This window comes from Balaenoptera ricei, chromosome 13 (genome assembly GCF_028023285.1).
Source record: "Balaenoptera ricei isolate mBalRic1 chromosome 13, mBalRic1.hap2, whole genome shotgun sequence".
In the NCBI taxonomy this organism is placed as follows: Eukaryota; Metazoa; Chordata; class Mammalia; order Artiodactyla; family Balaenopteridae; genus Balaenoptera; species Balaenoptera ricei.
The window spans coordinates 84,252,170-84,277,635 of record NC_082651.1 but is presented as its reverse complement, the minus strand read 5'-3'; the positions used below and the strand labels follow the sequence as shown (position 1 = coordinate 84,277,635).

Genomic DNA, 25,466 nt, shown 5'->3' with positions numbered 1-25,466 from the left:
GGCAGTTAACTTGCCTGAACACGAACTCTGAACTTTGTCTCTCCTGCAGTTGGCAGCAGGTGAAATCACTGTTTAGTCTTTTTTAGCTTTAGCTGGGCTCCACGGAGTCTGCTTTGTGCTTATGTAGTTCAAGGGTCTGCCAGAGATTTGGTCTGCAGAATTTGTGGCATTCTGTCTATGGCTTTCTCCTTTCAGGTATTTCTCCTCTCATTTTCCTGCTGCTATGGTTGCCCTGAACTCTGTCTTCTAATTACTGAATCTGTAAAACTGTGTATTTCTGTCTGCGTTTGAGCTACCTTGTTTAGCTATGACTGAGGCCTGCTGTTAGACAAAAGTCCATAAAGAACTGAAAACTTTTCCAGTGCTGTTCTCTTTTTCCAAGTGTTGACTACCCTTTAGTTTCTTCCTGCTCTGGGTCAGTCTCCAGTGTCTTCAGGTTGTTGTTTTAATATTTCAGTACTCATCTTGGTTTTGAGAGCAGTAGATTTGCTAGGAATAGCAACTCTGTGAGGCAGAAAGAACAAAGAAAATGAATTTGGAGTTAGATACATTTGAGTTTGAATTCTGGACTCAGTGCAGGATTTTCTAGGCCTCTGGTTGTTGCTTAACTCCCTTGAGCCTTAATTTCCTTGTGTGTTAATGGGGAAGGTTAGTTCTTAGATTTTGAGATTTTACTCATCTATTCTGGAAAACAAGGGGAGTGGAACGGAAGACAACTAATTCCAATGACAGTTAATTTGAGAATATTTTATTTTTGTGTAATTATGAGAGGATTTCAAAGGCCCATCCCAAATGTCCACTTTGGGACTCTTTTATTATTAATCTTTTTTTCCATTGTGGAAAAATTATATCATAAAATTTACTCTCTTTAACTATTTTTAAGTGTGTAAGTCAGTGATGTTAATTACATTCACATGTATGCTAGAAATCATCCTCTTGCATTTTCTGACATGTTTAATTGTGGAAGATTTGTTATGAAAATGGAAAATTTTAATTTTATGAGCTATTTCCTGAAGATTGTGTTGCTTTAAAATACTGAAAATGTGGCTTGTTCATAAAAAGTATTAATATTTGATAGCTATAATGACTAAATGAATTCAAATAGAATTCATTCATGAGTAAATGAATTCAGATAGAGGCCTGATTGTATCACTTTATAGTATGTGAAAAAAGATGGGTTTTTACCTACCATGTATGTCTGGGCAAAGTCATTTGACCATTTTGGGACTCAAAATGTCTGTGATCTGAGTTATTTTTTCCCTAGAATGAACTGTAGCTGAGAGCAGAAAGATTCAAATACTCTTTAAAAAGTACTGATGATATGATTTTTTATTTTATTTTTTTTAAATAAATTTATTTATTTATTTATTTATTTTTGGCTGTGTTTGGGTCTTCATTTCTGTGTGAGGGCTTTCTCCAGTTGCGGTGAGCGGGGGCCACTCTTCATCGCAAGATGGTATGATTTGAAGTAGAAAAATTGGATTGACAGAGAACTTTCCAGGGATATGTATGTCACATATAAAATGAGTCTAGGTAGTATTATTAATTTAATTTTCAAATATTTGATTTTCAAAATGTCATTCTGTCATTTTAGGCATTAGCTAAAGAAGATATTGATGCAGCTATTCAATCAATATTATACAGAGAAAATTATAGAATTAAGGTAAGAATTGGCTGCAGAATATGTCTCAATTTAAAATTAAACTTTGTTTTTCCATTTCAGATGTAGTGCATTGTCATTATAAAAATTTTAGAAAATATAGAAAACAATTAACACTCATTAGCCTTTAGGATTGAACTTAAAAGAGCTCTGAGATTGCTTTAATTTAGTTCCTCTCTTCGTATACTTTGTGAGGACTCTTTTATAGATACCTTATAAGAGTTTCCTCCTACTCACTTGTTCCTTCATGTTAGTGGGGCTTCTGTGGAGTCACTATGTATTCTTAAAAGCTTTAAGAGCTGTTATTGGAACACACTGACCAATTATTACTCAGGTATACATAAGTAAGAACAAAGCTTTAACTGTAGCAGGATGGGCTTAATTATAAGACAAGATGAATGTCTGTGTGAAGTGTACTAAACACTGGAGTGGGTAGCCTATTTTTGTTTTTAAGAATTTTCTTTAGAGTTGTTTGAAAAGGAAAGGAACTGTTCATTGAGAATGGTTGAAATGTGCTATGACCTGAAGTTAGGGAGGGATATCACCTGGAGAAGATTACAGGGTTTTTATTATTTTATTTTTTTCATTTTAAATTTCATGTTGTTGATCCTAGTAATCACATGATTTCGTTTGCTAGATGAAAGGTATATGAGAAGTTTTGGTGAGAATGATTTAGTTTATAGCCTAATTTAGGCATTTTCTTTGCAGGCTACTTGTCATTTTTACCAGGTTGTGCTACTGTTCTTTTTTTTTTTTCCCCATAGAATATTCTTTTTTTTTTTTTTGGCTGTGCTGTGCGGCTTGTGGGATCTTAGTTCCCTGACCAGGGATTGAACTCGGCCCCTCGGCAGTGAAGGTGTGGAGTCCTAATGACTGGACTGCCAGGGAATTCCCTCCATAGAATATTCTTCTGCCTCATTCTTTGTCATTCCTTCTCTTCCTAGATAACTCTATTCTTTAAGGCCCATCCCAAATGTCTACCAATTTGGAAATCTTTTAAAAAATTTAATTATTTTTCTATTGTAAAATATATATAACATAAAATTTGCTTTTTAACCATTTTTGAGTGTACAATTCAGTGACATTAATTACATATATGTGTTGAACAACCATAACCACTGTGTATTTCTAAACCTTTTTCATCACCCCAACCGAAACTTTGTACTCATTAAGTAGTAACTTCCCAGCCCTCCTTCTGCAAGCCTCTGGTAACATCTGATTTATTTTCTGTCTCTATGAATTTGCCTATTCTAGATATTTCATATAAGTGGAATCCTACAATATTTATCCTTTTGTGTCTGTCATATTTCACTTAGCATATTGCTTTTAAGGTTCATCCATGTTGTAGCATGTGTCAGAACTTCACTCCTTTTTATGGTTGTATAATATTCCATTATACGTATATACCACATTTTGTTTATACCTTCATCTGTTGATGAACACTGGAGTTGTTTCCACCTCTTGGCTATTGTGAGTAATGATGCAGTGAACACTGGTATACTAGTATCTGTTTGAACCCCATATATCTCTTGCTACATGGTCCCTCCTCCTGTTGTTTTGTAGATTTGTTTTGTAGTCTGTCTTCCAGGGAGAGCAGGCATGTTGTCTAATTTATTCATGTATTCTTTGTTTCCAGTATTGTGTGTGTCACACAGTAGAAGCCAACCAAATGATTTAATTAATGGATGATTTTGTGGGTTATTCTTATGAATATAAATTAAGTTTAAATTTTGGAACAAGAAAACTTTAAGATAATATATTTGTCTTTCCTATCACTGTTTACTAGGAACTAGGTAAGTATTTAAAGCATCATGACTTCTTAAATGCAAGAAGAAAAGAGATATTATATAAAAGATGGGTTGATCATGTGGCACATCCTCTCCAGAAGAAAATTATAGAAAATGTTACTTCACATAAGAAGATTAAAAAAAGGAGACAAGAGGAATTAGATGGTTTTTTAAAATACGTAAATAAAAAGGTACTAAGAGATCATTTGTTACTTTTTTCAGTTGCTTTAAAAACTATAGTTATCTTTCTTTATTTACAGTCATCCAAACAGCCTGCCCTTCCCAATTCTGTATATGTGTAATCTGTACTCTGTTATAGCACATACTATTCTTAAATCCAGGGCATGTGGAAAGGATGGAGGGAAAGGGTTAGGTCTGGATTTAAATGTGTACATTAGAATAATTTTTCTTTCTTTCTCCTATGTAATTGTTACTTTTATATACCAATTAAAAAAATTGGACTCTAGGTTCACGATATGTGTTTTTTTGTTTTTTATTCTGGAACTTGATTATTTACAGAGCTATAAAATATTTCTGTTCTCCTGGCATTTTTAAGAGATCTGAGATGTTTGAATATTAAGTATCTAAAAACAATTTCCTATATCTTTTAGTGTTGCAACATCCTTTATTAAAATCTTGAAAATTTTAAGTAGATTCCTTCTATCACTATAATATTTCTTACTTAGATACATTAAATTTAATTTCCAATTTGATCTTCCCTTCCCTTTTGCATTTGTCATTGATGCCATTTCAAAGCATAAGAGTGGAACTGTGTGTTTGACTCTTGAGTCCTGTTATGCTCAAAATTAATTATGGACTTCTTGTTCTTATGTGTGGTTTTTATTTCCTTCCTGTAGGGAAATGCATTTATAGAGCATTATGATCCAAAAGAATATGATCCTTTTTACATGAACAAAGAGGACCCGAATTTTCTGAAGGTAGATTTCTTTCTTTTTTTTTTTAAGTTTAGTTATTTATCTATTTATTTTTGGCTGCATAGGGTCTTCGTACGTGCTTTTTTCTCTAGTTGCGGCGCATGGGAGCTACTCTTCGTTGCAGTGCTCGGGCTTCTCATTGTGGTGGATTCTTTTGTTGGGAGCACGGGCTCTAGGCGGGCGGGCTTCAGTAGTTGTGGCACACGGGCTCAGTAGTTGTGGCTCACGGGCTCTAGAGCACAGGCTCAGTAGTTGTGGTGCATGGGCTTAATTGCTCAGCAGCATGTGGGATCTTCCCGGACCAGGGCTCGAACCCGTGTCTCCTGCATTGGCAGGCGGGTTCTTAACCACTGCGCCACCAGGGAAGCCCCTGAAGGTAGATTTCTAATTTTAACTTTGGTATTATGTGGTTTGTTTTTTTGAGCAGTCCTAATATATAAGTAGTCCTTTAGTGATTCCCAACGAATGCAGTAACATCTTCAAGAATCATGTCCCATCTCCATATCTTAGAAAGGAACAAAAAAGCCAAAGTCCAAAGTAAATTAAACCTCTGTAAAATTTGAAAATATTGTATAATAATTGGGTAATAGATAATGTTAAAAAATTTCATAGACTTTTAAATTTGTTACAAAAGTAATATATTTTTATGATATATAAATGAGAAAATCAATTTTAAAATAAAGAATAAGAAGATCACTCAAAATTCCATTACCCAGAGTGAACTCATGAACGTTTTTCTGTATATCCTTCAAGACTTCTTTCTAATGGTAAACCAAGTATACTTCAATTTAAAAAAAAAAGACTTCTTTCTATGTGTAGGTATATGTACACATTTTTATTTAACAAGAACGGGATCATACCACACATTAGGTTTTAAAATCTTCTTTTCCAAAAAAAAAAAAAAATCTTCTTTTTCTCAGTAGTTTATGATTTGCTTTCTTTCTTTGTCAATAAATATAAATATACAATTGTAATCAATGCATGGTATTCTGTTGTTAATAGCTAACTTGCACTGAGGGGTTAACCAAATGTTAAAGATTTCTTTTTACTTTATTTCAGCATTCACTGATAATTTACAAATAAGGCAAGTGAGGCACGGGTAGGTTAAGTTACTTGTCCAAGGTTACACAGTTGTAAATAGCAGAGTACAGGTATGTTTCTAACCACATATACTATCTTGCTGTACCATCTTTTTTTTTTTTTTTAAACATATTCCTTATTTTGAACCTCTAGATTGGTTTTTTTTTAAATTAATTAATTAATTTATTTATTGGCTGCATTGGATCTCCGTTGCTGCACGTGGGCTTTTCTCTGGTTGCAGTGAGCGGGGGCTACTCTTTGTTGCAGTGCGCGGGCTTCTCACTGTAGTGGCTTCTCTTGTTGTGGAGCACAGGCTCTAGACGTGCGGGCTTCAGTAGTTGTGGCTCACGGGCTCTAGAGCGCAGGCTCAGTAGTTGTGGTGCACGGGCTTAGTTGCTCTGTGGCATGTGGGATCTTCCCGGACCAGGGCTCGAACCCGTGTCCCCTGCATTGACAGGTGGATTCTTAATCACTGTGCCACCAGGGAAGTCCCTCTAGGTTGTTTTTGACCTATTGTTGTCATAAATGACATTATGATGAACATCCCTGTAACTATTTATTTCTTAATTTTTTCCTTTGGGTAAGTTGCTAGAAGTAGAATTGCTGGGTTAAAAATTATGCATGATTTAAATTCATATCACGAAATTGTCCTCCAGAATGGTTATATAAATTTGTACCTCCTCCCGAGAATCTATTTTTTCCACACTTCTGCTAATAGTGGATATTATTAAAGAAAATAAAACAAAAAACCTACCTTGAATCATAGACATTTTAAACTGCTGATAGTTGCAGGGCAAAGCAGTCTTTTAAATTTTTCCCCAAATTGAGGTGTGTGTATGTGCTATTGTCCCTATTTTTATAGGTCAGAGTTAAACTGAGAGTTTAGAGTTAGATCCTTAGACATACTAACTAGTAGCATACCTGGTAAGGGTTAGAATTGGGATTTAAAACCAGATCTTTTTTTTTTTTATAAATTTATTTATTTATTTAATTTTTGGCTGCGTTGGGTCTTTGTTGCTGTGTGAGGGCTTTCTCTAGTTGTGGTGAGTGGGGGCTACTCTTCGTCGTGGTGCACGGGCTTCTCATTGCAGTGGCTTCTCTTGTCGCGGAGCATGGGCTCTAGGCGTGCGGGCTTCAGTAGTTGTGGCTTGCAGGCTCCAGAGCGCAGGCTCAGTAGTTGTGGCACATGGGCTTAGTTGCTCCGCAGCATGTGGGATCTTCCCGGACCAGGGCTCGAACCTGTGTCCCCTGCATTGGCAGGCGGATTCTCAACCGCTGCACCACTAGGGAAGCCTGAGACCAGATCTTTTGGATACCAGAATTCTATTCTGTTCTTTCACCACGTTGCCACTCTGAATGAAGCTGATAGGTGACCTCTTAAGGTAAGCTGAGCACTTTGAGGTTATAGCAGCAGTTCTCAAAGTGAGGTACATAGACCTTTGACAGCCCCGAAACCCTTCTAGGGGGTACATTAGGCCAAAACTTTTCATAATAGTGCCAAATTTTATTTGCCTTTTTCATTGTGTTGACATTTGCACTGATGGTACAAAAGCAATGTTGGGTGAAACTGCTAATACCTTAGAACTACTTAAGTCAGTGTTGCCAGATTATACTGGTACTGTACTCATATTCTTCACTGTCATGCACTCACAGTAAAAAAAAAAAAAAAAAAAATTCAGTTTCACTTAAGAATGTCCTTGATCAAACAGTAAAAAAATTATTAATTTTATTAAGTCTTACTCCCCCCTTTTTTTATTGAAGTATAGTTGATTTACAATGTTATGTTAGTTCCTGGTGTACAGCAAAGTGATTTGGTTTTTTATGTATATATACAGTTTTTCAGATTCTTTTCCATTATAGTTTGTTACAAGATATTGAATATAATTCTCTGTGCTATACAGTAGGACCTTGTTGTTTATCTGTTTTACTATATGTAGTCGTTTGTATCTGCTAATTCCAAACTCCTAATTCATCCCTCCCCTCCAAGTCTTGGTCTTTTCTACATATCTTTTTAATATTCTGATGAAATGCGAGGTATGCAAAGAGCATTTATGCATACTGAAATACAGTATGATTGTTTGAATTGTGAGCTGAATTGCCTGATTTTTTTTTCATGGAACATCATTTTTACTTGAAAGAATGAATTACAGACTATGTTTATTAAGTCTTGGGTGTTTGGTAGACATTTTCTGGAAAATTAATGAAGTGAGTCTGTCACTTCAAGAAAAACAACTGACAGTATTTGTTGCTAACGATAAAATGTGAACTTACAAACAAAAATTTGAATTTTTGAAGTATCATACCATCATATATGACAGTGTTCCAATACTCAAAGACTTTACTGATGAGACTGGTGATATTAATGAATGTGATTATTGTATAATGAAACGTATTAACATTTGGAAGACCTCACATAACTCAGTGATCTAATTTTCTCTAAACAACCAATTCATGATATGGATAAAAGATTCATTCAGAGTTCAAGTTCAGGATGGACCAATGGATTTTAATGTAGCAGAGTTTGAATAATTCATTGATATGGTTTCAGATTCTACATCATAACTGACCTTTAAGAAGCTGCCACTTGTTGAGTTTGGGTATAGTATTGATATCTAAAAAGAATATCCACAATGATCTGAAAAGGCTATTAAAACAAGAGCTAACCATGCTTCTTTGGCTGAAGGGCCTTGCCAGGAGATGTATTGGAGTGCTTCCATCTCTTTGTAATGTGTTAAATATATATAATAATTAGATTGCTGTTAGTTTGTAGATATTGTAATCTTGATTCTTCTGGCATAAGAGCCATACATGGATGCTTAGAATAGACTGAAAAAGAGCTGCAACCCGGTCCTCAAAGAAGTGTTTTTCTTGTAGGTTACAATCCCACCATTTCGTGACCCTTTGAAAAAGGCACAATATGACAAAGACGATGGAAAAAGAATTCTTCTGCAGTGTGAGACTGGTACTTAGTTTCTAATTGTTACATGGCCATAACCCAAGAACAATGTGAGTTGCATTTAAGGATGCTAATTTAGCTTGCTAATCTTCCTACAGGCAAAATATTTACAATGAAAGAATTTAAAGAGGTTGAGAAGGCCAAACTGCGTTCCAGATTTCCGGGAATTTCTAATTCAAGGCACTTTATGACTCCAAATGAGTGGCTTAAACTGCCTACAAACTACATAGAAAGTGAATTTTGTAAAAGGAGCAGGTAATGGTTAGTATAATAGAAATTATGGAACCTCTTCGAATTTGAAAACTGTTTCTTGAGACAGTGATATGTATTTTGTCATAATTATGATTTTTAAAAAATATTTCATTTTTCAGTGAGCAGTCTACTGTAATTCTTGTTTTTGTCCCTCTGTATGTGATGTTTCTTTTTTCTTGGGTATTTTCAAGATTTTCTCTTTGTCTTTGGTTTGCATTAGCTAGTCTATGATGTGTGTAGGTGTTTTTTCCCCTTCCTTTTTGTTTTATCCTATGTAGGTTTCACTGAGATTCTTGTATCTGTGGTTTGATGTCTTTCATTATTTGGGGGGGGAAATTCTAGGCTGTTATCACTTCAGGTATTTCTTATGCCCCATTCTTCCTGTGTGTTTTTAAAAAAAATTTATTGGAGTATAGTTGATTTAAAATGTGTTAGTTTCTGCTGTATAGCAAAGTGAATCAGTTATACATATACATATATCCACTCTGTTTTTAGATTCTTTACCCATATAGGTTATTACAGAGTATTGAGAAGAGTTCCCTGTGCTATACAGTAGGTCCTTATTAGTTATCTATTTTATATATAGTAGTGTGTATATGTCAATCCCAGTCTCCCAATTTATCTTTCCCCTGTGTTTTTTTTAACTTAAGTATAGTTGATGTACAATATTATATAAGTTTTTCAGATGCACAATGCAGTGATTCACAATTTTTAAAAGTTATACTCCATTTATAGTTATCATAAAGTATTGGCTATACAAAAATATCCTTACAGCTTATTTATTTTATACATAGTAGTTTTTACCTCTTAATCCCCTACTCCTAACTTGCTCCTTCCCCTTTCCTCTCCCCACTGGTAACCACTAGTTTGTTTTCTGTATCTGTGAGTCTGTTTTTTTTTTGTTGTTGTTATAGTCACTAGTTTGTTTTATTTTTAAATTTATTTATTTTATTTATTTATTTTTGACTGTGTTGGGTTGGGTCTTCATTGCTGCACGCAGGCTTTCTCTAGTTGCGGCGAGTGGGGGCTACTCTTTGTTGCGGTGCTCAGGCTTCTCATTGCAGTGGCTTCTCTTGTTGAGGAGCACAGGCTCTAGGTGCGCAGGCTTCAGTAGTTGTGGCATGCAGGCTCAGTAGTTGTGGCTCGCGGGCTCTAGAGTACAGGCTCCGTAGTTGTGGCGCATGGGCTTAGTTGCTCCGCGGCATGTGGGATCTTCCTGGACCAGGGCCCGAACCCGTGTCCTGCATTGGCAGGCGGATTCTTAACCACTGCGCCACCAAGGAAGCCCCTGTTTTATTTTTTAGATTCCATATGTAAGTGATATCATACCATATTTGTCTTTCTTTGTCTGACTTACTTCACTAAGCATAATACCCTCCAAGTCCATGCATGTTGTTGCAAATGGCAAATTTTCATTCTTTTTTTTCAAGGCCGAGTAGTATTCCATTTTGTGTGTGTGTGTGTGTGTGTGTGTGTATCACATCTTCTTTACTCATTCATCTGTTGATGGACACTTAGGTTGCCTGTATATTTTGGCTATTGTAAATAATGCTGCTGTGAACATTGGGATGCTTTTGTTTTTTTCAGATACCCAGGAGTGGAAATGCTAGGTCATATGGTAGTTCTATTTTTAGTTCCATTCTTCTTTTTTTTTTCCTTTCTGAGGCTCCAGTTGTATGTATGTTAGACCACTTGATGTTGTCCCTTAGCTCTTAGATACTCTGTTTTTATTTATTTATGTATTTTTTCTTCTTGTATTTCAGTTGGACAGTTTCTACCCACCTATCTTTAAGGTCACTGAGTCTCTCCTCAGCTGTGTCCTATCTATTGATCGCCATCAAATGAACCTTTCCTCAGCCTTGTCTTATATACTGAAGAGACCATCAGAGGAATTCTCCATTTCTTATGTGATGATTTTTATTTCTAGTATTTCCATTTGATTTTTTTCACATAGTTTTAATTTTTCCTAAAATTCTCCATCTGCTCATACATATTGTTCATCTTTCCACTAGACTCTTTAACATATTAATCATAGTTTAAGTTCCTCATTTGCGAGTTCCAACTCAGGTTCGTTCTGAATCTGGTTCTGTTGACTGCTTTATCTCTTGACAGTGGGATATTTTGTCTTGCTTTTTTTTGGCATGTCTTGTAATTTTTAATTGAATGCCAGGCATTAGAGGTAGAATAGTACAGACTGAATATTTATGTCTAGAAATGAATATGCCTTTTCTTCTGTCAAGCATTAGTGTGGAGAATTGGGCTTATCTAGTCAGAAATTGAGCTGGGTTTAGGTATTATTATTGCTATTTTTACTTTGAATGCATCACAGACTTCAGATGCCTCTAGTGGTGGGCTGTTGTTACCTTGTCCTTAGGGTAGGGGCTGGGGTACCTGAGGGGTTTTCTCAGGTGTTCCTGTGCCCTCCTCAGTTTTTGGCTGTCCCTGCAAGGCTGCATCACAGAGGTGGAGGGAGTGAGGTGTCTCCATGGTCTTGCTTCATCCCAGAAGTATTCTTTTTTTTTTTTAATTTATTTTAATTAATTTATTTATTTTTGGCTGCGTTGGGTCTTCATTGCTGCGTGCAGGCCTTCTCTAGTTGTGGCAAGTGGGGGCTACTCGTCGTTGTGATGCATGGGCTTCTCGTTGCAGTGGCTTCTCGTTGCAGAGCATGGTCTCTAGAGCGCAGGCTCAGTGGTTGTGGTGCACGGGCTTAGTTGCTCCGCGGCATGTGGGATCTTCCCAGACCAGGGCTCGAACCTACATCCCCTGCATTGGCAGGTGGATTCTTAACCACTGCACCACCAGGGAAGCCCCCGCCAGAAGTATTCTGCTGTTGCTTGTTGGTAGGCTCAAAGAGGCAGGCAAAGGAATGTTCTCTGTTTTCTTTTCCCTAGCCTCAGTTTTAGGCAAGCCCTATATGCTTGGGCCTCAGGAGTAGGGTTTTCTTAGAGTTCCTTTCTCTTCTCCCTGTAGCACCCAAACACTATCTTATGTCTGTGGTTGTTCTTGGATGGTAGTTTCCTGCCCCTCTTCCAATAGTAGCAGACCTCTGCTGGGTATAAGTATAGGATTCTGGGCACAAGGCAATTTCTTGTGCCTCCTCCTGGGACAGAGGGTTTTTACTCCTATCCCTATCTTAGTAACAATAGAGCCTTAAGTCTGCCTGGATATAAGAGGATTTCTCATCCCTCCTCCAGAGGTAGATAGATTTTGCTTTTACTCCTCTTCCAAAAGCACTAGATCTTTGCTTATCACCCTGAAAAAGAGTTTGCTTCCCTTACCCCAGCAGCTTAATGCTTTGCTTTGTAGGGGGGGAAGGATCCAGGAAAGTGGGAGGGGCACTTGTTTACCTAGCACTGTCAATCTCTTCCTGCATATCTTTGCCACTAATGGGGGTTTTCTCTGGTTTTCTGCTCTGTGCCCAGTCTTCTTGTTAGCACCTGGTGCAGGCCCTTGGAAAAGCGCTTGCTCATGAGTGTAAACACTTCTTGTATGAGGTCTCCCCAGCTATTCCAAAATGACATGCTAGCCCACACTTGGACTTTAAGGATTCATTAAAATTTTAGCTGATACCTTTTAATTATTAGGCTTTATTTTTAAGAGCAGTTTTAAGTTTATCAAAAATTTAAGCAGAAAGAGAATTTCTTTATATCCCGACCTCCCCATTCCCCACTTTAGTTTCCTCTATTAACATCTTACATTAGTGTGGTACATCTGTTAAATTTTGTGAACCAGTGTTGATTCATCCTTAAATGGAAGCAGAACTCTAATAATTTTCTTATTTTTAAAAATTTGCTACAAATGGCACTGTAAATGTTAGTAAAACACAAATAGACCTTAAGACAGAATTCTGAAAGAATGGGCTTTCTACTTTTTTTCATTGTCTTTGAGAATCATAAGCCTAACTCTAGTAATTAGGTAGGGTCCACCCAAACCAGGAATCTGTTTATAACAGATTTAACTCAGGTTGTATGCGAAGGTGATTTTATTGAGAATATTGATTTTATAGTGGGCTAATAATGGGCATATGGTAGGTTTCAATTGCAGTATTTTATTTTCATCCTCAGGAAGGTTCTGGAGATGACTAATATGGTAAGGAAAATGTTTTCTTTGGATAATTTTCTGGAATTTTCTCTATGTCTCACATTGCTCCACTCTCGTGGAGGCTAGTATGTTTGGGGAAGACTGGCTTATTTGAGCCCTTTGTATATATCATATGTAAATGTCTTATATATTAATACTTTTAATACCTCTTTTGTATTTTCCATTGCCTTTGGTAATTTCTTTGGATATATTTTCCAGTTTACTATTCTTTTTTCACTGTGTTCAATATTAAAATTTTAATTTCTGAAATTTTCTCCCTGTACTCACCCCATATGCTTGTTCGTTCCTGATAGGCTCTTATTGTTTTCTTGTCTTGGTGATTGGATTATTTATTTTTTTAAACATTTTATATATTGCTATTCTACATTCTATATTTGATAATTCCAAATTCCGTATTTTTGGGGGATGCTAATAAATCTTTTGTTTTTCTCTGCTGACTCTCAATTACAATGGTTTGCTTTCTCGTATGCTTAGTGAATTTTATTTGTGAGTTCATTTTATCTTTGGGTGTCCTGTTGGCCTAAATTGGGGAAACTTTTCTACACAGATTATTTGCTTCTGTTTCTGCCTCTGCCAGTAGCTGGGATGCCATCAACCTGGGCCTAGCCAGTTCCCTTCAAATGTCTAGGCTCAGTGTGGCAGTCTCAAGTGTAGTGTCCCCACCTTATAGCTGGCATAGACAGGGCTCAGTATTCTGTTAACTCTGTTATTGGCATCTACCCTCAGGGATTATTATCTGTTATTCCATCTGCCCTTGCTGCCCACCATTATGGCCCTAACTTCCCACACCTCTAGCCTCTACTACATTTGTGTGTGTGTGTTTTTCTTGAAGACCCCCTCCTTCTCTTGTAAGACTAGTGACACCTTGAAGGGTACATTCTATCCAGGGTCTAGTTGTTTGAAGTAAATGGATTCCCTCAAAGCAGTGAATTTCAAAATATACAATAACGGCTTGTAAAGACTTACCAAGGTATACATAGGCATGGATAGTTTTAAGGGTCTCAACTTCCAGATTCTGAAGTCTGTATGTACTCTTTCCAAAAGTTGATCTGCCTGAGAACAAGCCTGCATTCATATGACTTCTTATCCCACTTTTTAAAAGAGAGGCATATCTTTCAACCTGGGTGTAAAAAATTTTAAGGTACCAAATAAAGGGACAAATAAAAATACTGGCTTTTGAGAGACTTCCTTTAATGAAGAAGCAAGAAAACTTAACCCACAGGTCTTTCTGTATTTCCCTGTCATACATATTTTATTTTACTTTAATTAACTGATTAATTGACTGATTTAAAGGCATGCTACAGAATCAGGGTACTTGGTCTGTGTTGGGTTGCTTTGAATTTGGAGTAGCTAAAGCTATATAATTTAGTGATGCTTCTTTTATTTTATTTATTTAATTTATTTTTTAATTTTAAAAGTAAATTTATTTATTTATTTATTTTTGGCTGCGTTGGGTCTTCATTGCTGTGCGCGGGCTTTCTCTAGTTGCTCAGTAGTTGTGATGCACGGGCTTAGTTGCTCTGCGGCATGTGGGATCTTCCCGGACCAGGGCTCGAACCCGTGTCCCCTGCATCAGCAGGTGGATTCTTAACCACTGCGCCACCAGGGAAGTCCCGATGCTTCTTTTAAATATAGCTGGAATGTTTTCTGGTACTGTCAGAATTTCAAAATATAATAGCTATAATCCTCTGATAACAATTTTTTGTGATTGCTTTCAGATTTGGTGTGCTTTATTTAATATGGTGGTTAAAATCTATTTTATCAAATAATATCCTAAAACTTTCATTGCTTGTAAGGCCAACACTCATTTTATCTTAATGAATATTTGATATTTTAAAAAATCTATTAACAAGATATAAACTTATTTAAACTTGCAATGAAAAATTGTAGGTGTCAGCTTTAAAATGTTCAAGGGGTTATGTGGTTTTTCAAAACTCTTTTAAGGAGTATATAAACAAAACTGCTTGAAGATCACTGCCTCAGAGCTCCTAGTCAGCCATTATTATAGATAGTATATTTTTTGTTCATATATATGTGTATATATATATTTATCTTTACATGTACTGTAAATTCCTTGAGGACAGTAATTGAGTGGCGTAAAGTGCTTGTTTCGTGGACTAATGAAGTAATGAGCAGGGAGGGGGGAGGCCAAAGACCCTGCTATATAAATCTAGGTCACTGGAAGGATGGAGGTGCTGTCAGCAGAAGATGGAACATAGGAGGAGCAGATTCAGAAATGCAATTGATGAGTTCAGTTTTGTTCATACTGAGTTTTATATACTGGTAGTCCTTTCAAGTAAAGATGTATTACAGGTTGTTGGAAAAGTGAGACAACAGCTCAAAGGGAGAAGGGGATTTGAGGTTGGAGAACTAAAAGAGTTGTTCACTTTGGAAATGAGAGTAAAAGCATAAGAATGGATTAGATAGGCTGAGGAGAGAATACTGGGAAAAAGAAAAATACTGAGATGAAAGGTTGTGCTATAAAATTTAGGAGGTGGGAAGGAGAAAAGGAGGAAGAAGCAGTAGTCTGTGATTTGCCAGATATCAGGAGAGGAAAGGGTGACAAGAAGGATCAGGCACTATGCCAGATATAGAGAACTGAGAGGAAGCCACTGGATTTGCTGACTAAGGACATTCCTGCCCCTACTTTTAGTTGGCTCTGAGCAAAAGGAGAGGTAGTTGAGAAGGTCGAATCCGATAATACTCTTCTCATCCAACCTTTTCATTATCGTTTGGTACCCTTAGTATTTACTCTCATCTCAAGGTTCTGCCCCAGGATAGCTTTGACTAAGAATGTTCCTGCAGACAAATGGGCCACTGCATTAGCCCTTCTCAGATATATTAACACAGGAAACCCTTTTGTCCTCTTGTTAGTAGTGCTTTATACCCTAATCTAAACGTTTGCCATACCGATTTCTTTTACTCAAAACATATTTCAAAATCCACATTCTCTAGGAAGATTCATTCTGATTAAATCAGGATCAGACTGATCCTTTCCATTAATTCTTTGTGTGGCTATTTGCATGCTAGGTGTACTGAGTATGTTAGTTACGGTAATGGCTCTTGGTTTCAGACAACTGAAGCCACCCCAGAAAAGGATTCATTTATTGAGGACTTACACCGCTCATGAAATCATTGGGAGGTCTTAAGAAACAGGGCTGAATTTCAGAAATAACTCCCAAAATCACAGTGTAGAATCGGCTAGCCAAGGGATGTATTGTTTCTGCTATGATCGGGAAACTGCAGAATCAGGAAGCTGCTGCTCCAGTGGTTGGTTTAGAACCCCACCAGCTCTGCTGTAATCTGTGCCAGCAAAATGGATGCTCCTCACAGGGCCAGTATCACCGTTCCAACCAACTTTTTTTTAAAGATTTATTTATTATTTATTTATTTATTTATTTATTTATTTTTGGCTGTGTCGGGTCTTAGTTGCAGCACGCAGGGTCTTTCCTTGCGGCGCACAAGCTCCTTGTTGTGGTACGTGGGCTTCTCTCTAGCTGTGGCCTGTGGGTTTTCTCTTCTCTAGTTGGGGCGTGCTGGCTCCAGGACGTGTGGGCTCTGTAGTTGTGGTGCGTGTGTTCCAGAGCGCGTGGGCTCTGTAGTTTGCAGCACACGGGCTCTAGTTGAGGCGCGCAAGCTCAGTAGTTGTAGCGTGTGGGCTTAGTTGCCCAGTGGCATGTGGGCTCTTAGTTCCCTGACCGGGGATCGAACCTGCGTCCCCTGTGTTGTAAGACGGATTCTTTACCACTGGACCACCAGGGAAGTCCCCCAACCAACTCTTGACTGGGGCAAGACTAGACGGATCTAAGGCACCTGCCTGCCACCTTATGGCAAAGGAGACTGGGAAATGGGGTGTTTGGGTTCTTAGGAAAAGCATTTTACGTTTATGCTTGTAAATGACAATCTCTGTAACTTCTTTTTACGTTTAGAGTATAAGCCCTAGGATATAGGGAATACTTTAAACTTTGCCTAGCTGATTCTAGGGTCTCAGTAAATAGTAAACCAGTCTCTATCATAGTTTCAGCAACTCTGAAACACCCAAGAATGCACACCAGTTTGAAGTAATGATATTTTGGACAATATACATAGCAGTCAATGTATAACAATGATTTCTGTATAAATGCAAGCTAGTATTGTTTTCAGAACATCCTCTCACACCTGTTATCTTATTAAAGGTTAAAAGTAAAAGTGAATTTTAACGAAAGTAGTTTTGACTTGAAACCCTCTACAAAAACTGCTCATCTTCTGGAATCCCAGGAAGAAGAAAAAGCAGTTGTTTACAAGTAAGCGTATTATTCCATAGCTTTGTTCTTCTTTCATTTAACATGCTTGGCTGTGTTTTCATCCCCTGCCATCATTTTAAGTTGCTGGAGTCGGTGCCAAGGAATACACCAGGCTCTTGTGGCTGGACATCAGGCGTTTCCCACCACTGGGAAAGGTGGTAACTTTCCTCAGCTTTTTCTGGTTTTAAAGAACAGACAGCTGACACATTCAGAAATAACAAGCACAGACATAGAAAAAAGTTAACAACTCATATTAAACTTAAAGGTTAGGAGGTTTTTAATTGAATTGGAGCGGTAAAAATGGAATTTTGGACTAATTCTGGTGGGTAGTAGCTGTTACAATATTGTACCCAGGGTGAAGAGAGGTTATAAGCAGAAAAGTGGTACATACTACTGTGTGTGTAACATGGCACATCATCTCAATTTACTAGTTAATGGAATTAAAAGTAAGAGATTTCTCTACATAGTTATACAACTGGTTAAGTATCTGATTAAAAGTAATGAGATCCCTCAGACATTGTTTTCTTGGTTTTTTTTAACTTCTTTTTTTTTGAATTTTTTGAATTTTATTTTATTTATTTTTTTATACAGCAGGTTCTTATTAGTTATCTGTTTTATACATATTAGTGTATATATGTCCATCCCAGTCTCCCAATTCATCCCCCCCCCACACACACACACACTTTCCCCCCTTGGTGTCCATACGTTTGTTCTCTACATCTGTGTCTCAATTTCTGCCTTGCAAACTGGTTCATCTGTACCATTTTTCTAGATTCCACATATATGTGTTAATATACGATATTTGTTTTTCTCTTTCTGACTTCACTCTGTATGACAGACTCTAGGTCCATCCACGTCTCTACAAATGACCCAATTTCGTTCCTTTTTATGGCTGAGTAATATTCCATTGTATATATGTACCACATCTTCTTTATCCATTCGTCTGTCGATGGGCAGTTAGGTTGATTCCATGACCTGGGTATTGTAAATAGTGTTTCAGTGAACATTGGGGTGCATATGTCCTTTTGAATTATGGTTTTCTCTGGGTGTATGCCCCTCAGACATTGTTGAAGGGAATGTAAAATGGTGCAGCAACTTTGGAAAACAGTTTGTCAGTTTCTCAAAATGTTAAACATTAAATTACCAAGTGACCAGCAATTTAACTCCTCGGTTTCTATCCAGGAGAAATGGAAATATATGGCCACATAAAGGCTTGTGTATGAGTGGGTGTACATGGCACCATTATTCACAATAGCCAAAAAGTGGAAATCACCCAAATGTTCATAAAGTGGTGAATGGATAAACAAAGTGTGGTACATCCATACATGGAATATTATTTGGAAATTAAAAGGAAAAGAAGTACTTACACATGCTACAACATGGATGAACTTCAGAACTATAATACTCAGTGAAAGAATACAATCACAATTTTTATTCTATTTATATTTAAGTGTAATGTTCAGCAAAAGCAAATCTGTAGAGACAGGAAGTTGATTATTGGTTGCCTGGGGCTGGAGTTGGGAATGGAGAGTGACTGTAAGTGAGCATGAGGTTTTGGACTGATAGAAATGTTCTAAAATTAGATCGTGGTGGTGGTTACACAACTCTGGAAATACACTAAAAATCATTGATTTGTGCATTTAAAATGGGTGAATTTTATGGTGCATAAATTATATCTTAGTAAAACTTGATAATAATAAAAGAACCTAGCAAGGCAGAAGATAAGTGAGCTTATGTGATGTTTAGAAGGTTGACTTACAATTCTCTCTTCCTAAAAAGCCCAAAAGTAAGCTGCAGTAGTTTCCCTTTCCTCATTCTGAATAAACTCAGAATTTGTTGAATAAATACAATGTGGCAGAAGCCAGAGGGCTCTTAGAGATGCTTGATTCTGACATGTCCAGCAGAGAGAACAACTGGTTGCCTCATGAGGGTCTTTTTAGTGCTTTAAAGTAGAAACAGATAACTGTTAGAGATGGTGCTGGCCATTGTGGACTTCTCAGTGTTTTTGAGGTGTGGTTTAACACTTTGCTGCTTTTTTGAATGGGAGCTGAAGTTGAGGGATAATAGGAAGTATTGAAATTAAGCCCTGTTCACGTGGTAGCTGAAGGCCTTAAAAGATGGAATGCTTTAGCATCACTCTTGTCTGTTAGGCTCCAAAAGAGTAGTAAGTTCCTCTGCAATCTGTAACTGCCATGGTCTCATACATACTTGTATGAGTCAGGTTTTAGGATAATAAACATCTTAATCCTATTTAGTTTTTATATATTGTATAAAAGGAAAGGTTTTGTCCTTTAATGTCTTTTAAGGCAGAGTGTGACTCAGATATGAAGGAGAATATTGCATTGTTGGAGTACCTAGGGACTTAAACTAGAGGCTTAAACTCATGAGCTCCCCCTGGAGGAAGGAGGAAGATTATATTTTCTTCCATGAATTAGGAAAGCATACCAAGTACGGCATCGAGGTGAAAGAGGCATATTTGTCTTTGATAGAGTTAGACCTTCCCAGGGAAGCCACAGTGGACACCTCTGTGAGGGGGTCATATATGCCAGAGAACCCTCCTCAGCTATTTGATTAAGCAGCAATGAAATTTCAGATGAAAATGTTACTAGAGCAAGGTAATGCTATTTATTTGGGTTTATTTTTCATAAAAATGTGTAAATTCATATAGAACTCATCAGCTTCAAATTTAAATAAAATAGTAAATGCTACAATTGAGTTGATAGGATAATTTTTTCCTTTCTGGTTCCTCCCTCTGGAAACACAGGGTCATCCTTTCTGGAAAAAGAACCTCTATGTTATCAGGAGGGATAGAATCCAAGTCCCAAAGAGGCCAACTCTAAAGGGCACTTTTCTTCCTTGAACTTTCTCGAGCTAGGAGGTAGACAGGGATGAGGGCCAGGTTGCGGTGAGAGCTGGTGTAGTTCCATTTTGTAATACACAAGGCAGCAATTGCTGATACCAAAATCTGAGCAGCTGGGAACAACTTCTCTGTATGGCAGTCTTCCCGGAAGACAGGAGGCAGTGGGCCACCCTCCCTACCCTCTCCCCCTGCCAAAAGGGAGTGAGTAGAAGAAACTGAGGCAGGTGTCCTTGATTCAGAGGGAATGAAGAGAGTTGCCCCTGGCAGCTGCACAGTAGAGGTATCCTCTAGAAGGTGGACTGTAGGATTTCCCTAGCTCCCTCTCCTGATTTTGCCCTTCTTCCATCCCTCCACCATCTCTACCATCTCTCTACCACATTTACCAGTTACCACACCCAAGCCAGGCCCCAAATTTTGTTCCCCTTAATTTAGCCAAGAAAGGCAAAAATTTTCAAAAGGACCATATACTAAATTAAAGTAGTAAAGTTTAAAAAGTAAAATAAAAGTCCCCAAATGTAAAATGTATAGAAATATAGTTGTTCACAGAGCACAGATTTCTCATCCTAAGGTGACTATGGTTAAACTTGGTGACATTTGACTTTGTCTAGGCTAGCCTACTGCTTCCCGGTCTAGGGGCCACTTCCCTTCAGTTCCCTTCTCTACACCCTGTGTCCCGAGTCTCTGGAGTGTAGCTTCTTCTAGGAGTGGATTTGAAGGAGAAGTCACAGCCTATCCTCCCCATCTCCCAGTTAGAAATTAGTAGGGAAATGGTTCATTTGTCTGAGTGTACAGTCAATCTATCATTCTTCTTTTCTGACTCTATTTCCCTACTCCTAAAGAATAAGGGGGCTACTTTTTTTTAACTCATAGTAAACATATTAAGACTTAATTTTGTGGTTTCACTCCTTTTACTGTCATGTTTTAGTATCCTCTCATGTGCTTGCTTGCTTTCTTCCTCAAATTTTAACAAGAACCTTCTCTGAACCAGGCAGTGTTTGAAAGGCTGGAGACTAGAGGTAAACAAAACAGATAAATCTCTGATCTCAAGGAGCTCACATTTTGATGGGAGACAGACAATAAACAGGCAAATATATAATATCACTTGAGCTGGTAATAAGTACAATGAGGAGAATAAAACAGGAAGTTGCTGGAGAACTACCCAACCAAACAGGTTTAAATGGACAGTGAGGAAAAAAAATACAATAAGTTGCTTTGTAATCATACCCTACACACCCTTCTTATGTACTGTACTGGTTATGGGTCTCTTGATATAACCAGCCCCAAACAGGATTATTCTTTTTTCTTTTTGGCCATACCACGTGGCATGTGGGATCTTAGTTCCCCTACCAGGGATCGAATCCGTGGCCCCTGAAGTGGAAGCACGGAGTCTTAACCACTGGACCACCAGGGAAGTCCCGAGGATTAGTCTTAATTTTGCACTTCTGCCCCTCTTCCGGCCAAATTTCTCTTAGTTCAGTGAATAGGACTATAATCCAAAAAGGACCCCCAGGATAAAAGTCTAGGAGTCATTTTTTATTTCTTGCTTTCACTCAGTTCCTGTGTCTTATAGGTAACGAGCTCTGTTAGCTCGTTCACTTCTCAGTTCTTCACTACTACCACTGGTTCAAGTTTCTGTGATCTTACCTGGCCTATTGCATTAGCCTCCTAACTCGTTTTCCTGCTTCTGCTCTCGCCCCTATATAATCAGTTCTCCATGCAGCACCACATTTTTTAAAAAATGTTAATTAGATCAGAATTTTCCCCTACTCAAAACCTTCTAATGGCTTCCCCTCACACCTTGAATTTTATTCTAACTGCTTATCATGGCCTCTAAACCTCCTATACGATTGGGCACCTGCCTCCTCCCCACCCTTATCACCTGCCTTTCTTTCCACGCTCACTATGTTCCTTTTCTTGTTCTGTGAACACGCCAACCTTACTCCCATCTCAGGCTTTTGCGTCCGCCAGTCCGTCTGCCTGGAACACTCCTTCCCCAGATCTCTCCATGTCTCCTTTTCTCAGGCACTCAGACTTCTGCACAAACATCATCTCTCCAGAGAAGCCTTCTCTGACTTCTCTACTTAAAATACTCTCCCTCATCCATTCCTCCACCCTCCCACCTCCTTTACCTGTGGAGAGGTAGGATCCAGGACTTGAGGTCAGGACAATCCATCATTATAAGAGGAAGGAAGGCAGAGGGCGTAGACTTAGATGAAACCAGCTTGGTGAATTTTGTGAAGGAAGATTGTTTACTTCTGTTTACTTCGTTTTCTCATGTAAGTCAGAAGGTCATCCATCAGCTGATAGTGAAGGTGGACAGAGATTCAGAGGTTTGAAAAGAGAAGGGAAGAAAGGAACCTAGTATTTTATAAATCACAATAATCCTAGTGTAAATTAGCACTCCAGACATATTGACATCAGAAAGCAGGACCATAGGGGGTCCCTCAAATCATATCACACATCAGTGCTCTACCCCACCTATAATAGGGTTGGCTCTGTCCCAGAAGCTCTTTGTTTCTTAATCCAGATAGAGTGAGGAGAGGCTGAGTCAGGAGATTTAGGTGGGGACCCTGCCTCCAAGTCATTTAGCGCCAACAGGAGGGCTAGGTTTCAGGGAGATCAGCTCAGCTAAAGCAGAGGAATTCTTTCTGCTCTTGTAAGCCCCTCATCCCTGTATCAGTTACACTTTTCTGTCATTTTCAAAAGGTTTTAGCAACCAAGGAGCACACACCCTGAGCCTTGACCGGTAAAAGAGGACACAAAAGAAGGCTGCTTCAAAGGAAGCCATCTGCCAGCAGGAATCATTCAGGATGAGGACCAGGAAAGGCATTCAAGAATTGTTCTATGTCTAAGAAGAGCATCTGCAATAAACTTCATCTTTTGAGTCCAGTGTCTGTATGATAATTAAGAAATGACAGTACTGTATATTGACAGTTATTGCAAATGTATTTCCCCCAGGAGTTAAGAAATGTTGCCTGAAAGATACAATAACAATACTAATAGCTACTTTACTTAGCGCCCATCTCAATTCACTTGCTCTTTCCCTAAATTGTCAGGCACCCTTAAAATCCACACCCACATATTCTCCCCAGGTTTCTCCAACAGTCTTTAGAAAATTTAAAAATTCATTTTGATTACCCACGTGCTGATTCTGAGTCTGCAAAGTTACAAAAATTCATTTTGATTACCCCTCTGGCTCATGTTGAGTTTGACTCCTAGTCACAGAAGACTTAGTAGGACCTGGAGCATAGGAGGAGAGACTTTTGTTTTCCTTAGGTAAAAGGGGCACTAAAAATGAATCCTCGCTTCTACTTGTAGCCCTGGATCATACAGATAAATGGTAAGTTCTCTTTAGGATTAATTTGCATGACCTAAATTTATATATATGTATATTTTTAACTAAAACCTGGGGTGGTGTCGGATTGGACGGTTGAAGGCCCGGCGGTTGAAGGCGCGTCGCGCGGAGGGGCCGGGGTGGTGGCGAGGCTGAGCCGGGGGTGGGGTGGGGGACCGGCTCCTCCTCTCCGCGCCCCCTGTGGAGAGAGGTGTAGGGGGCTTGCGGGAAGAGGGGCTGGGGTCTAAGCGTAGTGCTTTAATTTGTATTTAGAGGAGCTCCCCTTCCCCTCCCAGAACAGTGAGTCGCCGTGCCACTGGCCCCGGAGCGCCCCGAGTGCAGACCCGAGGTGGGGAGCAGAGGGCAGGCCTGCAGCCACCCGCGGCAGCCCCTCGGCGGTGTGACCCAGGGGGGCCCAGCCCCGGGCAGACCCTGAGGCGTTGCCTGATTGGGTCCTTAAGGCCATGGGTCGGGGAGCCTAATCACCCCCTTTTTGAAACAGGTTTAGGGGCCCCGAGGATTTATTTTTTGTTTGTTTTACTTACCGGGTCTACTAAGTGGCAGAGCAAGGATACACTGCTTTCTGAACTCGAAAGACGTCACTTTTTCAACTGTAATCACCTATCTCCTCAATTTACTCTTTCTCCCCTCGGGGATTCTCTTATTTATGGCTGCCACGAAAATGTCCAACTATGATAAACATTTTGGGCCAGAACCCGAGTCAGTTGCTTTGATGGAGGTAAAATAATGTAGCATTTGGGGGCCGCCTTTGGGTGGTGGGACATAAATCCCTTGAAATTAGGATCTATTGTGTCTTTTTTTTTTTTTTTTTTTTTTTTTAATTTTTACTAATTTTTGGCCATGGTATTCTATTTATTTATTTATTTATTTATGGCTGTGTTGGGTCTTCGTTTCTGTGGGAGGGCTTTCTCTAGTTGCGGCAAGTGGGGTCCACTCTTCATCGCGGTGCGCGGGCCTCTCAGTGTCGTGGCCTCTCTTGTTGCGGAGCACAGGCTCCAGTCGCGCAGGCTCAGTAGTTGTGGCTCACGGGCCTAGTTGCTCCGCGGCATATGGGCTCTTCCCAGACCAGGGCTGGAACCCGTGTCCCCTGCATTGGCAGGCAGATTCTCAACCACTGCGCCACCAGGGAAGCCCTCTATTGTGTCTTAATCACAGTTTTTCCCAGAACTAGAACAGCGCCTGGCATAGACTTGGCTCTCAAAGAATTTGCCGAATGGGAATGGCCAGAGATCGCATTTGGCCCAGGGTGGTTGTAGTGTTTCCCGTGGTCACCGCAGCGTCAGGACAGCAACAGGGCGGGCTGTGGGTAAACAGCAGTCCCTGAGCTGCCCTGCGGGAGAGGCGGGGGAAGCCAGGTCTGGGCTTGCCGGTTAATTCTTGATTCTCCAGGGTCTGGTAAAGCAATGATTTTCTCATGAAGTCATTATTTTATAGAGAGAAGCTCTTGGATATTTCCTCTATTTTACCCCTTTTACTGTGGTGGCAGTAAGAGTGGTGAGAGAGTGTGTGTGTGCGCGGGCGCGTGTGTGTGCGCGTGCACAGAAAGGTGGATTTCCAAAGTGCTGCTAGAAATCATTAACATCTTCCTTATATTTTCTGACAAAATCACCAAGAAGGAGCTATCAAAAACTATTTCCTTAAACGAAAAAAAGGTGGTTCAAAAATCTGACAACCAGCAGTGTGTATAACATTTGCTAATAATGTTAATAGGATGGCTAAAAAAAATGTGATTTCTCAAGATGATTGTCAGTGTATGTTTTTACTTCTTCAGATAAATAGATTGATTTATTCTAAATTTGTATTGTATTAGGGGAAAACATTTAATTGTTTTACATGATTTTTCAATTTCCATCTTAAAATAAGTGTAAGAAGACTATTTTAAAGCAAGAGTCTGTTTATATTATCAAGAGAGTTGTATTTTGGAGAAGACCCTAGTTAGCTGTCTGAATATCATTTTAGATTTCATGTGAAGCTGTTAAATATATGGGTAAAAATACAACTCTCCCTTTTGAGATTTCTCTTATTCACAGATTTGGTATTTGAGTTTGAGGTTTAGTTTATTTTGATGCACTCATTGTGGCAGAACTGAAAGACGAGCCAGAGATTGAATAACATAGTTTTAAGAACCTGTATCACTTTACACTAGATAATTCTTTAGGTAACAGAATTTCTCTTCCAGATGCTGAATTTTATT

The 25,466-nt window shown here is 38.7% G+C and overlaps 1 protein-coding gene across 3 annotated transcripts in view; it reads left to right on the top strand.

The window, feature by feature from the left end:
• Positions 1-25,466, top strand: part of LOC132347115 (protein FAM228B-like) — a 53,639-nt gene that overhangs the window by 11,970 nt on the left and 16,203 nt on the right. For all 3 annotated transcript variants that reach the window (XM_059893522.1, XM_059893521.1, XM_059893520.1), the window contains exons 3-8: positions 1,595-1,663; positions 3,447-3,638; positions 4,305-4,385; positions 8,337-8,424; positions 8,517-8,673; positions 16,950-17,057. In XM_059893522.1, coding sequence (XP_059749505.1) covers positions 1,595-1,663; positions 3,447-3,638; positions 4,305-4,385; positions 8,337-8,424; positions 8,517-8,673; positions 16,950-17,057 — 695 coding nt within the window. The remainder of the gene's footprint in view (positions 1-1,594; positions 1,664-3,446; positions 3,639-4,304; positions 4,386-8,336; positions 8,425-8,516; positions 8,674-16,949; positions 17,058-25,466) is intronic.